General features: G+C 39.5%; 1 protein-coding gene across 1 annotated transcript; it reads right to left on the bottom strand.

The window, feature by feature from the left end:
* Positions 1–1,424: 1,424 nt before the first annotated feature.
* LOC129638638 (T-complex protein 11 X-linked protein 2-like) lies at positions 1,425–13,247 on the bottom strand. Its single transcript, XM_055563210.1, has 8 exons — positions 13,062–13,247; positions 7,285–7,405; positions 5,684–5,904; positions 4,657–4,793; positions 4,155–4,372; positions 3,878–4,059; positions 2,720–2,883; positions 1,425–1,848 (listed from the first exon to the last, which is right to left on the bottom strand). Exons 1-8 carry the CDS (start codon positions 13,088–13,090, stop codon positions 1,616–1,618), a joined length of 1,305 nt encoding a protein of 434 aa, XP_055419185.1. The 5' UTR covers positions 13,091–13,247; the 3' UTR covers positions 1,425–1,615.
* Positions 13,248–16,239: the final 2,992 nt, after the last annotated feature.

Genomic DNA, 16,239 nt, shown 5'->3' with positions numbered 1-16,239 from the left:
TTCAGAGTACATTTTTATATAAGACAATCAGGACTCTAAAATTAAGATTTTTTAAAAACAATGCGTTAATATTGGCAAATCAGATCAGAAAATTCAGTTAGAATTCACAGCCTGTTTATTAATTGCAAATTAACCAGCTTTGGTTTCTTTCCTGAGGATAAGATAAGTTACAAGACTAGAATCTTTGAATGATCTATTCCCCAGCTTCCCTCTGTGCCTTGCTCAGTCGCTCAGTCATGCCCAACTCTTTGCAACCCCAAGGACTGTAGCTTGCTAAGCTCCTTCCTCTGTGTGCCTTATATTCAGACAATAAATGTATCACCCTATTCACCTAGCTGTAGCAACCACCTGGGATCCATCTTCTAGAAAAATTACCCTTGGACTAATGGAACTCAGATCCCATCTGTTATTATTCTTGGATTAAGTAAATTATACTCAGCTCTTGCCATTCCCTGATATGGTGAGGACACCCCTCATCCAGTTATAATATCCCACAGGTGAATTTTTGTTTTCTCCTGTCCGTTTTAAATAAGTCCAAAACGAAACTGATGTTGCTCCTAATTTCCTAGATTGCTGGTGGTCTGTTGTAGGTGGCCTGAGAATGATAGGGTGAATCTCTGCAATTGAAGAAAACAAGCCCAGATCTATGTGGATCTAGGACATCTGTCATTTGTGATGCCAAATGAGTTGACAATCACAATCTAGCAGTTAGAGGCTCAGACTGCAAGTGGGAAGAAACACCGTGGCTATCCCACTCTTGAATACCTTCATTATTTCTCTCAAGAAGAAAGAAGTGTTCTAAGCCTAGAAATATCACAATAAAAGATAGATTTAGCTATAGACTGGAACCAGAGATGAACGTGAAACAAGTGTCTGTGGCCTAAGTGCTTGCATTTGGTGTTGGTTTGAGAGAGTTTAAAACTGACTCCCAGGATCACTAGAGAGAGAAAGAGAGAGAGAGAGAGCGCCCATTGAGGCTGAGAACGGTCCTCAACTGAATGTTCACTGGCAGACAATATTGATCCACTCCCCAGTTTTCATACTGCTTCATGCCCCACACCAGAACAGGATGTGAGGGCTCTTACTATTACTGCAGCCTTAAAAGTATAGGGAGAATGTGATACTGGAAATAGGATTCTGTCTTCCCCTGATTTGTAACTCAGCGTCTTCCCAACCTCTAGAAGCCCTTATACTTCCAGAACTCATAGTTTGAAAAAATTCCACAGAAAGTTTTCACAGCCCTCAAGGAAATGATTTTCCATTGGAGGAAACAATGCTAGCAGCCGACGCCCTGATGCCTGCTCAAGCCAGCATCCTGAAGAATGATCAGCCAGTGAAGGAGAACTGAGGGATCACTGGTTCTCAGATAATAGGGGATAAGGGCACAAAACCTGCGTTCAGTTGCAACACAGAAGGAACTGAGGTTTTCTTGCAGCACAGAAGTTTATTATGAAGGGGGCTGGGCCAGTTTGTATTTACATGCTGGAATCCTGCAGCCTTGAGTCCAGGTTGAAGTGAGGAAGAGGCTACTCTGCTGGGCACAGGTGATGTCATCCCAGGAACATACTTAGCCCTCTCTCCTGGGTCCCTGTTGCCAGACTGTGGTCTGGAACTATCAGATAGACTCCACTTCTGTTTCTTGGGCCTGAGCTGGAGGGATGATATCTTTAAGGATTTCATCGTAATAGGGGCTAAATACCTGCTGATTGTGACGCATCAGATTGAAAAACTTCCAGCCCAGTTTTGTCAACTCTCCCTTGATGAGAATAAGGCCAACAGGGAAGTCTAGCAGAGACTCCTGCATCCCACGAACCAAACAGCCTTTGAGAAACAAGTGGATCCGCTGATCTGTGTGCAAGAAAAAAGTTAAAAGGGAAAGATCAAAGAGATTTCAGAAGAAATTCACAATGCCCTTGCACTCCCTGTTCGCCAACGTTTAAATTAACACATTTTCACTGACCTACTCACTCATTCAGGTAAAACATGTTAATGAGATTTTCTTTTCTTTTCTTTTGGAAGAAGGAATGCTATAAAGCTTCTAAAAGCAATGCATTATTGAAAGATGTCGAGCCAGTAAGTTTCTGGCTGTTTATAATGTTATGGGGTGCTAAGTGAGCTCCCGACATGTGTGACCTAACAAGAGGATCCTAGACATTGTATGTGAAATTCTAAGGGCACACATTGCAGCCAGTGTACCAACTCTGGGTCCATACAACCATATCAGACTTTGTCAAGATGTAAAAATTAGAAGCAAGGTGGTCGAGCTCACTGCTTCCATTCTTGCAGGGAATATATCCTTCAGCCTAAATTAGCATCAGTTCCTTAGAGGGAAGTAGGGACCATCATGGTAACTTAAAGCATGGGCTAGAGAAAGGGTTTCCCATCACAGGTCTTGGGTTATAGTTAGAGAATGACCAGGAATCACTCAGCACTAGCACCTGCAAGTTACACATCCTAGCTGACCTTAAAACCATATGTTCACTCTTCAAACTGAAAGAGTTTGTCCAATTTGTTTGGACAAATTTATTTCAATTGATTTCAATTCTGCACATTATATATAAGGAAACTAAAGCCAAAGGACTTTCCCAACAATCATTCCATTTCTGAACGTCTTCACAACTGACTTCCAAGCTTCAGTCCACCTTGTTACCTTCCACATTCTTGCTACCCCTTCCCTTGCCACCCCTTCCCAGCCCCACCACCACAGGAGGACTCTTACCAATGATGTTACGAACACGGTTCTCTTTCTTGGCGATGTTCTGAAGTTGGCCTCTAAGAGAGGCTTTCTTTTCACTACTCAGGGCAGTTAGGCCCATGTCTTTGAGGCGTTCATGGATTTTCTGAGACACTTGTTCACTCACACTCACCATAGCTTCTTCAGGCCTAGATGATGAAGGACAGAAAGCAGAGTGGCCTTGGCATAGGGGCAAAGCTCAGAGAGTCCAACACCAGAAGCCAGGCCCACTTACAAAAGAATTCCAGCTCTCCACCACTAACAGAGGACCCAGCATTTCAAATCATTTCATTGTTACCCTCAAGATGTCAACTATTTCACACACATTAATTCGTACATATTAACTAATTCATACTATTCTCCACTTTAAATGAAACAAATTGGACAAGGGTTCAGTTCCATTCTTGGATCTACTCAGTATTCTTTAGTCCCATAAACTTTATTCAAATTCTGTTTTAAGATTTCTTAAGCATTTTCCATAGTTGTCTTCCCTACTTCGCCAGTTAACTTGTAAATATATTGAGATCTGAACTTCCAGTTCTTCTTTTTACTTCAGCTGGGGTGCCCTGCATGAAGCAAATTATGGATACATATTGACCAAGGGATCAACTTCTGGATATACACACATAAATCCAGTGTCACTTATTTAAGTATATAATGACTCATTTTTAGCAAACACAGTACTGAATCATTCATAGCAAACTAGTTTCCACACTCACCTCCTTGGAAATATGTTTTGTTTCCATCACAAACTTTAATACAATTTATCAAAAGACACCAATGACCTTTGAAGATGATGCCCAAGGTCTTTTGTGTGGTTTATGATAAAGAATAAGGCAGTAATACATTAACTGCCTAAGTTCCAAAACCAATAAACTATTTTCAACTCTCAGAAAGATCTAGGAAATTTGTTGTTGCTCATGTTGCATAGTCGCTAAGTCATGTCTGACTCTTTTGCAACCCCATGGACTGTAGCCTGCCAGGCTCATCTATCCATGGAATTCTCCAGGCAAAAACACTAGACTGGGTTGCCATTTCTTACTCCAGGGGATCTTCCTGACCCAAGGTTCAAATCTGGGTCTCCTGCATTGGCAGGCAGATTCTTTACCACTGAGTCACCAGGAAAGCCTCTATGAAGTTTACCTGGAGTTAAATTCGTCTGTCAGGGCCTTGGTTATGTGTTTCAGTTTATTCACAAATTCAGTCGAACTGAATAAAGCACTACCAGAGAAACTTCTGGCCACTAGCAAGACTGAGGCCAGAATGCCCAACTGCTTCAACTGGGACTCCATGTCTTGCAGCCGGATTTTATCCATTAGCAGAGTCTGGTGAGACAGGGAAAAGCAAGCTGTCCGAAAAGTGTTTTAGTAAAGGTATCAAATACAAAACAAAAAGGCAATGTTCTTATATATGTTCCTACCTCGGGAAACTCTTTACTGTCAAGATCCCAGAGAAGAAGGTTCAGGTAACCCTGGTATAGCACCATTGTGGAACTGGGAAGTTGTGGATTGTCCACTGCCCAATTTGAAGATGAATGGGCCATGCTGGAGGAGCTGGGAGAGTCAGGAGAACTTGAAGGTGGTGTAGTGAGGTCTAGAGCTGTTTTGGTTAGCCATTTTGTGGTGCAATCAAGGAGATCTATGACATAGAAGGGAATATGTAAATATCTTCTAACACCAAGGCTTGAAAAGTAAGGTTTGAGGATATATTCTTCCTCAATAAATAAGTGATTTTGTACATCTTTTCTCGTAGAGCAATGTTCCTTCTTCCTACCCCATGCCTTCGCCCGTCCAATAGGGAGAAGCTATCTATTAAAAAAAACAACAACAACAACAAAAAAACCCAGAAAGTACCCTATCACTATAAGAAATAAGACCCAAAGTCAAATCTCCCCCTCTCCTGTCCTTAAATTTTGAACATACTGGGTTGCTTGTTGAGGAGTTCCTGGAATTTAGTTCGTTCATACTGGATAGAGTGTTCCTTCAGGTAGGGTCGGAGGCTCTGTATAGTATAGTTCACCATGTCCATTTTCATCAGGCCCAGAACATGGAAGATGCCCCTGTCAATGGAGGAAAAATCAAATGCTTACACTCTGAAAGGTAATCTAGTGGAGTGAGGTGGAACTGAAGCCAAGAGTCCTAAAATCACAGTATCATAGAGTAAAAAATGGCCTTAAAAACCACAGTCCTACTTCAATTTGCAAATACAGACATTGCAGCCAGGGACCCAAGGCCACAGAGTGAGTTGTTATCAGAGCTAGGAACAGATACATCTTCTGATCTTTTAGTTACCAGCCTAGAGTTCTTTCCACTGTAGGTACTCCACCTCAGAAAAACGATTAAAATTCTAACTCCCTGTGGGTAGTCGGGATGATGGTGGTTGAATTTCTAACTCATTTGGCTTATTACTTTACCTCTGGTTCTTGGTTCTTCTATCTGTGAAACAGGGATCATTCTCATTCTTGTTCCCCCACAGGGTTTGAGTTAGGATACATAAGAAATTATCTGCGAAAGTGCTGTTTGAAATATCCCAAAGAAACAGTTACTGTACTCTAGTGTCTAGACAAGAATATTGGAGTGGGTTGCCATTTCCTTCTCCACAGGATCATCCCGACCCAGGCATCGAACCCTCTTCTCTTGCATCTCCTACACTGGCAGCGGGATTCTTTACCACTAGTGTCACCTGGGAAGCCAGTGTCTTAACAGCATCATTTCTCAGAAAGTGTCCGAATGATCTGGAGATCATCAAAAGGGTTCTGAGAATCCATCCTTTGAAAATAAAAGCCAATAAACCACAGAGGAACAGCAGAGATATTAGTTCGTTCTTCAGTATAGAAGAGCTAGGCAAGCCAGGGGCTATAACCCAGTATCTGGCCCACAGTTTTCTGGTACAGTGTCTAAGACAGGATACTACATCTAGTGTTCAGGAACAGTACATCTAGTTTCTCACCTCAGTAACTGTACAGGATCTGTTATGCTCTCTAGTTTTCGCACTGCTTCATCTCGGACTGGTGCACACAGCAGGGTCATCAAATTAAGAATGTAGTTGGGGAGATGAGGGACATCCAGGGCCCCATGCTCTGCTTCCTGCTTGAGGAGATCTATGTCCAGAGCTTCTTCAATCTCATCTCTTAGGCTGTTCTGGCGTGGTAATAGCAGTGATAGCAATATCTGCCCAGAAAAGAAAATCAATGGAGCCAAATTATTTAGAACTCCAAACACTCTTTGATGAACAATCTCCTTAAGGCAAAGGCATGCCAGCCTATGTCTATTGGGCCTCCAGAAACTAGGTTTCCCAACTGCATATACAGAATATTATTTCTCTCTGTTTAGGAGCCAGTTATAATTTAAGGCTTCATTGGGATTAGTAGTAATAGTAGTGCTGTACTATTTTCTTGGCAGAATGAGATAAAGATAGGAAGAAAAATACCTGTGACAAAAACAATTGCAGGATATAAAAAATATAAAACACATACCATCACAAGGTAATGGGATATTCTTTTTATAAAACTTTTTAGTTTGTATTCGGGTAGCCAATTACCAATGTGATAGTTTCAGGAGAACAGTGAAGGGACTCAGCCATACATATACATGCATCCATTCTTCCCCTAACTCCCCTCACATTCAGGTAGCCACATAATATTGAGCAGAATTCCATGTGCTACAGCAGGTCCTTGGTTATCCATTTTAAATATAGCCTTGTGGGGGTGAGATAGTCTTAATAAAGGATAAGGACATCATTAGATTGTTTGACCACAAAGGGAAAAGATGAAATAGGCAGAGAAACCTTTAAGTGTCACTCGAAATAATCTTTTCACTCTAAAGTATAAGTTTCTTGTTGGCAAAGGCTCTCTTATGTATCTACGTGCTTCTGAAACACAGAAAACATAATGGGAGTTAGGCAAAAATCTGTTTAATTGAATGACATGCTGTGTTGTTACAGCAAGATCTCAACTTTCAAGCTTCATCTCATACAAATAAAATGGAAGTTTCTCCATATTATCTGTTCAAGTAGTGGAACATATGTAGAAATGAAACTTGTGCATGCATGCATGCTAAGTCATGTCCGACTCTTTGCTACCCTATGAACTGTAGCCCACCAGCCTCCTCTGTCCATGGGATTCTCCAGGCAAGAATACTGGAGTGGGTTGCCATGCCCTCCTCCAGGGCATATTCCCCACCCAGGGATCAAACTCGAGACTCTTACGTCTCCTGCATTGGCAGGTGGGCTCTTTACCACTAGCATCACTTGGGAAGCCCCAAAATAATTCCTATTTATCAACAATTAAAAGGTCTGGGATTAAAAAAAAAAAAAAAAGAGGACTTTCCTGTGGTCCAGTATTTAAGAATTCGCCTTGCAATACAGGGGACATGGGTTTGATCCCTGCTCAGAGAAACAAAGATCCCACATGCTGCAGGGCAACTAAGCCCACAAGATGCAAGTGCTGAGTCTGTGCATCACAACTAGAGAGAAGCCCATGCACCACAATGAAAGATACCCCATGCCACAACTAAGATTTAATATCCACAAATGGGAAGTTGGTTCCTCACCTCCTTAATTTCTTTTAGGAGTTCAAGTGCAGAAGTGAAGTCAGCTGGAGTACTTGATAGCTGGACTTTCAGATGGTCCCCAAAAGCCTTGTACATTGTCTCCATCATCCTGCGTTCCAGACTATAAGACGGTTAAATGAGCAACTTGCTCTTTACCCAGAGAGTTGATAAAGGATCCTAATCTCCTAAATCCCAAACATCATTTAAGATCATGAAAGACCATTATGTTGATAGGGAAGGAGCTATGTTTAGACTTTAGCAAAGTTGAATACACTGAGTTTAGTCTCAGATGCAAAGGCACTGATCAATTTCTCTCAGAAGGATTCCTCATGGTTCCAGAAAAGCTCTCCTTCTAGTAAGAAGAACCAAGAAGTTGCATTTGAGGCCCTGAGTTCTAGCCTTGGTTCTTCATCTGACTTAAATGTATGCCTTGGTTTTAATACCTGTAGACTTATACCTTTGAACTAGATGATCTTTTCCCTTCAGCCTTAAAATCCAAAAAAGGATTTTCCTTCTTGATAACACTTGAAAATCTTATGTGCACCTCCCACTCATTATCTTCCCTTCTCAAACCTGTGTCTTTTCAAACAAATCATAAAGTTTACATTTTTCCCATTAAAACTAGAATAGTAATGCATGCTTTTGTTGAAAATTTTACAAGCAATACAGAGGTAAATGAAAAAAGTCAAAGTTCCTTCCCCAACACACCAATCCCATTTGTGAGATGTCACCAACTGTTATTTATCTAATGCATAACAATTACTTCTTTTCATCCTTTTAATGCACTTGGTCCCCAAATTACAGAGATTTTGATTCCTAAATATGTCTGGAATCCATCTCCTCCTGCCATCATTTCCTACCTGGACTATTGCAATAGTCTAGTAAGGAGAAGGCAATGGCAACCCACTCCAGTACTCTTGCCTGGAAAATCCCATGGATGCAGGAGCCTGGAAGGCTGCAGTCCATGGGGTCGCTAAGAGTCAGACACGACTGAGTGGCTTCACTTTCACTTTTCGTTTTCATGCACTGGAGAAGGAAATGGCAACCCACTCCAGTGTTCTTGCCTGGAGAATCCCAGGGACGGGAGAGCCTGGTGGGCTGCCATCTATGGAGTCGCACAGATTTGGACACAACTGAAGCAACTTAGCAGCAGCAGCAGTAAAGGTATTCTGGCCCCCAATCAAAGTCTTACTGCAACAATGCCACATATTCTTGCTTAGACCAATGATATTTCTAAGAAAAAAAATCTGATCATAATGACATGATCATTTCCCTCAGCCACCTGGGAGAAGGCGATGGCAACCCACTCCTGTGTTCTTGCCTGGAGAATCCCAGGGACGGGGGAGCCTGGTGGGCTGCCCTCTATGGGGTCACACAGAGTTGGACACGACTGAAGAGACTTAGCAGCAGAACCTCCCTATCACCAGGAAGATTTTCTTGTTGTCATTGTTGTTTAGTAGTTAAGCTGTGTCCGAGTTCTTTGTGACCCCATGGACTATAGCCCTCCAGACCCTTCTATCCCTGGGATTTCCCAGGCAAGACTACTGGAGTGGGTTGCCATTTCCTCCTTCAGGGGGTCCTCTTGACCCAGGGATTGAACCTGGGTCTCCTGGATTGGCAGGTGGATTCTTTACTGCTGAGCCACCAGAGGAACACCAAAGTTGTTTAGTTGCTAAGTAGTGTCCTCATCTTTTTTTGTGACCCCATGGACTACAGCATGCAAGGCTTCTCTGACATTCTCTATCTCCTGGAGTTTGTTCATTGAGTCAGTGGTATTATCTAAACATCTCATCCTCTGCTGCCCCCTTCTTTTTTTTGCCTTCAATCTTTTCCAGCATCAGTGTCTTCTCCAATGAGTAGGCTCTTCATATCAGGTGGCCAAGTTACTGGAGCATCAGCCCTTCCAATGAATATTCAGGGTTGATTTCCATTAGGATTGACAGATTTGATCTCCTGCCAGTCCAAGGGACTCTCAAGAGCGTTCTCCAGAACCACAATTCGAAAGCATCAATTCCTTGGCACTCAGCCTTCTCTGTGTTCCACTTCTCACATCCGTACATGACTACTGGAAAAACCATGATTTTGACTGTATGGACCTTGGTTGGCAGAGTGATGTCTCTGCTTTTTAATATGCTGTCTAGGTTTGTCATAGCTTTCCTTCCAAGGGCAAGCATCTTTTACTTTCATGGCTTCAGTCACAGTCTGCAGTGATTTTGGAACCCTAGAAAATTAAATGTGTCACTGCTTCCGCTTTTTTCCCTTCTATTTACCATGAAGTGATGGGACTGGATGCCATGATCTTAGTTTTTCAAATGTTCAGTTTCAAGCCAGCTTTTTCACTCTCCTCTTTCACCTTCATCAAGAGGTTCTTTAGTTCCTCTTCCCTTTCTGTCTTTAGAGTGGTGTCATCTGTATATTGGAGGTTGTTGATATTTCTCCCAGCAATCTTGATTCCAGGTTGTGACTCATCCAGCACAGCATATCTCATGATGTGTTCTACATAAAAGTTAAATAAACAAGGTGAAAATATACAGCCTTGACATACTGCTCTCCCAATTTGGAACTAGTCAGTTGTTTCATGTCCAGTTCTAACTTTGACTCACAAAGGTCCAGTTCTAACCTTCTGATCATGTGAAATGAGTGCAGCTGTTTGGTAGTTGGAACATTCTTTGCCATTGCCCTTCTTTGAGATCGGAATGAAAACTGACCTTTTCCAGACCTGTAGCCACTGCTGAGTTTTCCAAATTTGCTGGCATATTGACTGCAGCACTTTAATAGCATCATCTTTTAGGATCTGAAATAGCTCAGCTGGAATTCCATCACCTCCACTAGCTTTGTTCATACTAATGCTTCCTAAGGCCCACTTGAATTCACACTCCAGGATATCTGGCTCTAATTGAGTGACCACATCATTGTGGTTTTCCAGATAATAAGACTTTTTTTTGCATAGTTTTTCTGTGCATTCTTGCCACCTCTTCTTAATGTCTTTTGCTTCTGTTAGATCTCTACTGTTCCTGTCCTTTATTGTGGCCATCCTTACATGAAATGTTCCCTTGATACCTTCAATTTTCTTTAAGAGATCGCTAGTCTTTCCCATTCTATTGTTTTCCTCTATTTCTTTGCATTATTCACTTAAGAAGACCTTCTTGTCTCTTCTTGCTATTCTCTGGAACTCTGCATTCAGTTGGGTATATCTTTCCCTTTCTCCCTTGGCTTTCTCTTCTTTCTTCAGCATTTGTAAAGTCTCCCCAGACAACCATTTTGCCATCTTGCATTTTTTTCTTTGGGGTGGTTTTGGTCCCTGTCTCCTATACAATTTTATGAACCCTAGACCACCTGAAAAGCACCTATTCATATCTAAAAACTCAACTCAACATTACCTCATCAGGAAGGTTTCCCAAACCCTCTTCGGCAGCTAAGCAGGAATAAGGAACTCCATATACTCGATGTGAGAGAACTTATCACTGCACAGGAACTATATACTATTTGACTATCTCACCTACAGAAGCTTCGTAATGGCAAAGCCAGCATCATACTCATCTATATGTCTCCAACATTTAACATTCAGCCTTCCACCTAGGACATGCTCAATAAATGTTTGTAGAATAAATATCTGACAATGAGATTTCTCTTAGGAATCCATAACTCTAATCAGTATCACTTTATAAGTCCAAAGATAAAAGCAGTCATTGATTACCTATAGATAATAGATAACCCTCAATTGTATTTCAGTAACTTCTCTGGTATACTTGCATTACTACACTAGAATAAGGCTGTTAATAACAAAACAATGAAGATTTATTTCTAAACAGTGAGTTGGCCAAAAAGTTCCTTTGGTTTTTAAATAAAAATACACATTTCTCATTTTCATCAACAACTTTATTGAACAACGTATTCTCCATTTTGTTCCACTACCTCTTCCATTTTCCAGACAATTTTATAATTTAATCTTCCCCAAATTTTTTATCTTTTTGAGCAAAGAACTAATCCAGGTTCCTTTTAAGTCTTTCAGGGCATTGAAACTTTTTCCATTCAAAGAATTTTGTAAAGACTGAAATACGTGGACATCTGAAGGTGCAATGTCTGGCGAATACACAGATGCATCAGAACTTTCTAGTCAAATTGTAACAGTTCTTGCCTGGTCATCAAAGAAACATGCAGTCTTGCACTATTCAGATGGAAGACGATGTGTTTTCTGTTGACTAATTTTGGATGCTTTTTGTTAAGTGTTGCTTTCAATTGGTCTAATTGGGAGCAGTACTTGTGATTAATTGTTTGGTTTTCTGGAAGGAGCTCATAATAGAGGACTCCTTTCCAATCCCACCATATATACAACATCACCTTCTTTGGATGCAGACCAGCCTTTGGTGTGGTTGGTGGTAGTTCATTTCAATTGCCCCATGATTTCTTCTAATCCACATTATTGTACAGTATCCACTTTTCATCATCTGTCACAATTTGTTTTAAAAATGGAACTTTTCTACCTTTCTTGAAAAAATAAACCATAATATGCCAAAATGTTGCTTTTTTCCTCCCATCTTCAATATTAAAATTGCTACACAAAAATTCAGCAATGTTGATAAGTTTTTTTTAAATGCATGCTGATATGACAGCTGTCAAAATACAACCTAATAAAATTGAAGTGAAATTAAAGTCAACTAAATGCTACTAGAGCCACCTTACAGGAAAAACGGAACAAACTGGCCAGTTCAAGAGTATTATTCCCTCTGCTTCATTTCCCCACCCCTCATCACCACCACAATCCCTCAGCCACTTTAACAGATCTTCACTCTCCTTGTTTCCCTTTCTCCGCACTCCTGCCAGCAAAAAAATAAATCTAACTGAGGCTCCAGGGACAGTGAAGGCAGTGTTGGCAAACTAAGGGAAAAAAGTAAGAAGTGTAAAGAGCAAGAGACACTGACAGAGCAAGGTGCTTAAGTGATGGAATACCTGAAGTGGCAAAATAGAAGCCACTTCTAAAGCTGGGAAATTAGAATGTTATATGAAATATTGAGTCAAACAAAGAAATTTACTCATTTAACTATTAACAAACTACTACAAGTATTTATGGAGAAGGAAATGGCAACCCACTCCAGTGTTCTTGCCTGGAGAATCCCAGGGACGGAGGAGCCTGGAGGGGTGCCGTCTATCGGGTCGCACAGAGTCGGACACGACTGAAGCGACTTAGCAGCAGCAGAAGTATTCAAATCATACTCCCTGAATGATTCATGTATGTATTGCAATATCAATACAATTAATAAGAACCAGGATAAAGTGTGATTTTAGAGGGGCAGTGTTTATTAATGGGTTTTGATCTTGGTTCACAGAATTTTTGTTAAGCCGATTATGAAGCAGAAATATTCCCTGAAAGCTCTTATCCCATGAAGAGTTGGCAATATCACTATTAGAAAAGAAATAATTTCATTTGTACTTGATCAATCTATAGATAGTTAAGAGAATAACTGCTAGTAGCTACTTTCTCCAAAGCTGTCTAAGAAGATGTGGAATTCACTGTGTTTCACTGTTAAATGAGGTACCAAAATGAAAGTTCTGACAATAATTTCATTAATTTATTCCCTGCTTAGATAAAATTTTTCTGCTTTCAGTCTGTAAAACTAATAATTACACAGATTACTCCTCTGTTTTGTTTGTTGGTACCATTTAAGACATACTAAAACATTAACTGTATTAATAAAAGTGCTTCAAACCTGATCCAAAGTCATTTGTGCTGTGTACATATGCCAGGAGGAATGAAATGGAAAAAATAGAGTTGATACCTGTTGGGAGGTAATACACCGTCTTCCATGTAAAAATCTGGATTTACCACGATTTCATGAGCAATGCTAAGCTTAGAAATTTGGTTAACTGTCTCTATCAGATCCGTGACAGAAAGTACTTCAGGTCGGCTTGCTGGAAAAAGGCATAGAGATCAGTAAGCAGGGAACCCACACAAATAGAATTGCTTTTCATCAGAGATCCACTCAGCCAAATAACTTCCTCAAATTTAGATTTATCAAACAGATCTTGAACAGATTCACTCGATCATTACAGTATTTGAGGTTTTCTGAACTCTTTGCTGTTCAACAGCTCTAGCAACTTGCAGAGAAGTCAGATATGAGGAGAAGTTACCTTATGAAACACAAAAAGTAAAACTTATTTCAAAAACTTTTGCCTAAACTGTCAAAACAATAAATGAAATATAGCAAAGAAAAAGTGAATAAGTTGTGGTTTATAAAATAAACTTTTAGCTAGAATTTACTTTTTATACTTACTGTTTTATCTACAGATAAAAAAAAATATTTTTTATCTGCCATTGGTTGAAACTTCAGGTGCAGAGAGCCAACTATATGATGAACTTTAGAAAGTGGTTCCTAAATCCTTTTTCTACCTCTGATGAGAGAGGAAGAGACATAAAATGACAGTCTCCTTACAGATAACACCATAAGTACTAGTATATGGTTCTAAAGCTGAACCATTCTTAAAACATTGTTTCAAAATCTTGGGACTCCACAGACCAATAAAATTTCACACACAAAAAATGAGTGACAGTAATATACCAATTTTAATTTTTCCACATATGGGTGTTGTGACAAAAACCCCACCTTACCATAATCCAAATAATTATTCTGTGAAAAAAAATTATATTTTAACATCTCAAAAGGCAAAAAAGAAAATAGAACTCAGCAATCTTTAAGTTGCATCAATTTAACTTTACTTTTAAAACCTATGATATTTTTGCTTTACTTACGTCAAGATTGGTAAGAACTTTATCACACACTCTCATAGGAATTTAGGAACAACTTTTTGAGTTCATTATACAGTTGGTTCTCTGCACCTGAAGTTTCAACCCATGGCAGATAAAAAATATATATATATTTTTAAATTTCAGAAAATTCCAAATGGCAAAACTTGAATTTTCTCCATGCTGGTAACTATTTACATATAATTTATATTGAATTTGGTATTATAAGTAATCTAGAGATGATTTATATTATACAGGAAGATATAAGTAGGTTATATGCAAATACTACACCATTTTACATAAGGGACTTGTGCACTATGGATTTTGGTATCCTGAGGGACAAGGTGAGGAAGAGTCCTGGAACCAATCTCTTGTGGATACAGAGTGATTGTTGTACAGACTACTTAGTTACAGAGAGATAATAGTAAGCACACACAGTAGTTATGATTATTACTTGGTATATAAAATAAAACTATTTTCTCTCTCACTTTCAACACGGTTCCATAATTTGTTCAAAAAGAACTACTTATAACCAAAAATATAAGACTCATCTAAGAACCCTAAAACTTCACCAAGGAGATGGTCTACTGCAAATTTACTTCTCATTTAAAAATTTTTCAACAGAAGTTAGTATCATCAATCCATATCTCCTTTCCACTCTAACTAAAAAGCTACATATGTTGAAATATATAATTTATTCAATTCGTTAAGTCATTTATTTGAGAGACACTATGAATTAATAATTGTTCCACTCCGTTTACTAGCAGTGACCCTAAATGGCCACTAGAAAAACATACATGACTCAACTTAACAATATTGTGGCTTCCAACTATTTTTCTCATTTTTGTCTTCAAGAGTTTAGATCAAGTCACTACATTTGGACAGATCTTCAGATTTATGTTTGGTTGAATTTACTGGCGATTTTCATAAGAGAATTGCAATTTGAGTTCCTATGAGATTGGACTAGTCAAACAAAAGTCTCAAATAAATGCCTACCACAAGGTGCAGAAGAGACCTCATGCTTCTATGCATCTGTTATTATAGATCTAAAACATTACCTTGAGCAGTGATAATTCTTATGTCAACAAAGTGTTTTGGGAGTGGACAGAACACACTTTCAGCACTAGGTAATTAGGATTCTCTCAAATCCATTCTAGGTTTATCATTTACAATCTAAAAAATCAAAAGATAAGAATGCCACCAATTTCCCATGTTTTGAACTAACTCAGACACACTCAAGTCTTGTCAAACACAAGTCATTATGTTTTGTTGGCCTCTTTCTCTAGAGTTAAAATATATTTTAATTTCACTTGACAATCAGGGACCTAGGTCCAATAGGTAAAGATTAGAGGGGGAAAAAGACAAGAAAAAGAATAATATGAAAGAGGAGTTAGCAGAAGGATGAGGAGTGAAAAACATAAGGTTGTGAGAGCCTTCTATGCTCCTTAAAGGCACTTAAACCACATTCCATCTATTCCTTAAACCTAGCGGCTATCGAAAACCTGGTAGCTTACAGTCCGTAGGGTGGCAAAGAGTCGGACAATACTGAAGCAATTTATCACACAGATATCATTATGTTTCCTTTTAGCAGTGAGTGAATCTTTAAAAAAAAGGTTTTTTTGAAGTACCTTTAGACCTAAAAAAAGTTTGCCAAAAACAGTATAGAAAAACTTCATCCAGATTTCCCTAATGTTAACATCTTACATAGGCATATAAAAATTATGAAAATTGAAAATTAATATCGATGCAGTACTATTAACTAATTTACATACTTTATTTGAATTCTGTCATTTATCCCGGTAATCTCCTTTTTCTGTCCCAGCATCCTATTCCGGATACCACATTTGGCCATCATTTCTCGTTAGTCTCCTCCACGCTGAGAATTCCTCAAGCTTTCTGGGTCTTTCCCAACGGTGACGGTTTTGGAGATACTGCTCAGGTATTTTATACAATGTCTGTCAGTTTGGGTTTGTCTGGTGTTTTCTTAGGATTAGATGAAAGTTACACATTTTTGGCAATAATACCTGTTTTATTGCCTCTCCTTCATTCTAATGGTGACGGAGTGATTTCTACCACAGGGGTCTGGGGGTGGCTGCTGAACATACACACCTGACACTGGACAGGTGCTACCCACAGCAGCTTCTCAGTAATGTTCACTCACTGCCTGAGGGAAGAGGATACTACTGGCTAGGTCGAGCCTCAGGGGAGTCATG

The sequence above is a fragment of the Bubalus kerabau genome, chromosome X (assembly GCF_029407905.1).
Source record: "Bubalus kerabau isolate K-KA32 ecotype Philippines breed swamp buffalo chromosome X, PCC_UOA_SB_1v2, whole genome shotgun sequence".
In the NCBI taxonomy this organism is placed as follows: domain Eukaryota; kingdom Metazoa; phylum Chordata; class Mammalia; order Artiodactyla; family Bovidae; genus Bubalus; species Bubalus kerabau.
The sequence above is the reverse complement of the archived record's forward strand: the minus strand, read 5'-3'. Positions and strand labels throughout refer to the sequence as shown.

What these genes read in the sequence shown, in the direction of transcription:
- LOC129638638 (XM_055563210.1), bottom strand. Translation starts at nt 13,090, where the DNA reads ATGGAAGACGGTGTATTACCTCCCAACAG. An exon ending in GGTGTATTACCTCCCAACAG is followed by an intron (nt 7,406 to 13,061) that starts GTATCAACTCTA and finishes ACCGTCTTATAG; the next exon opens with TCTGGAACGCAGGATGATGG. An exon ending in ACTCCTCAACAAGCAACCCA is followed by an intron (nt 4,373 to 4,656) that starts GTATGTTCAAAA and finishes TCTATGTCATAG; the next exon opens with ATCTCCTTGATTGCACCACA.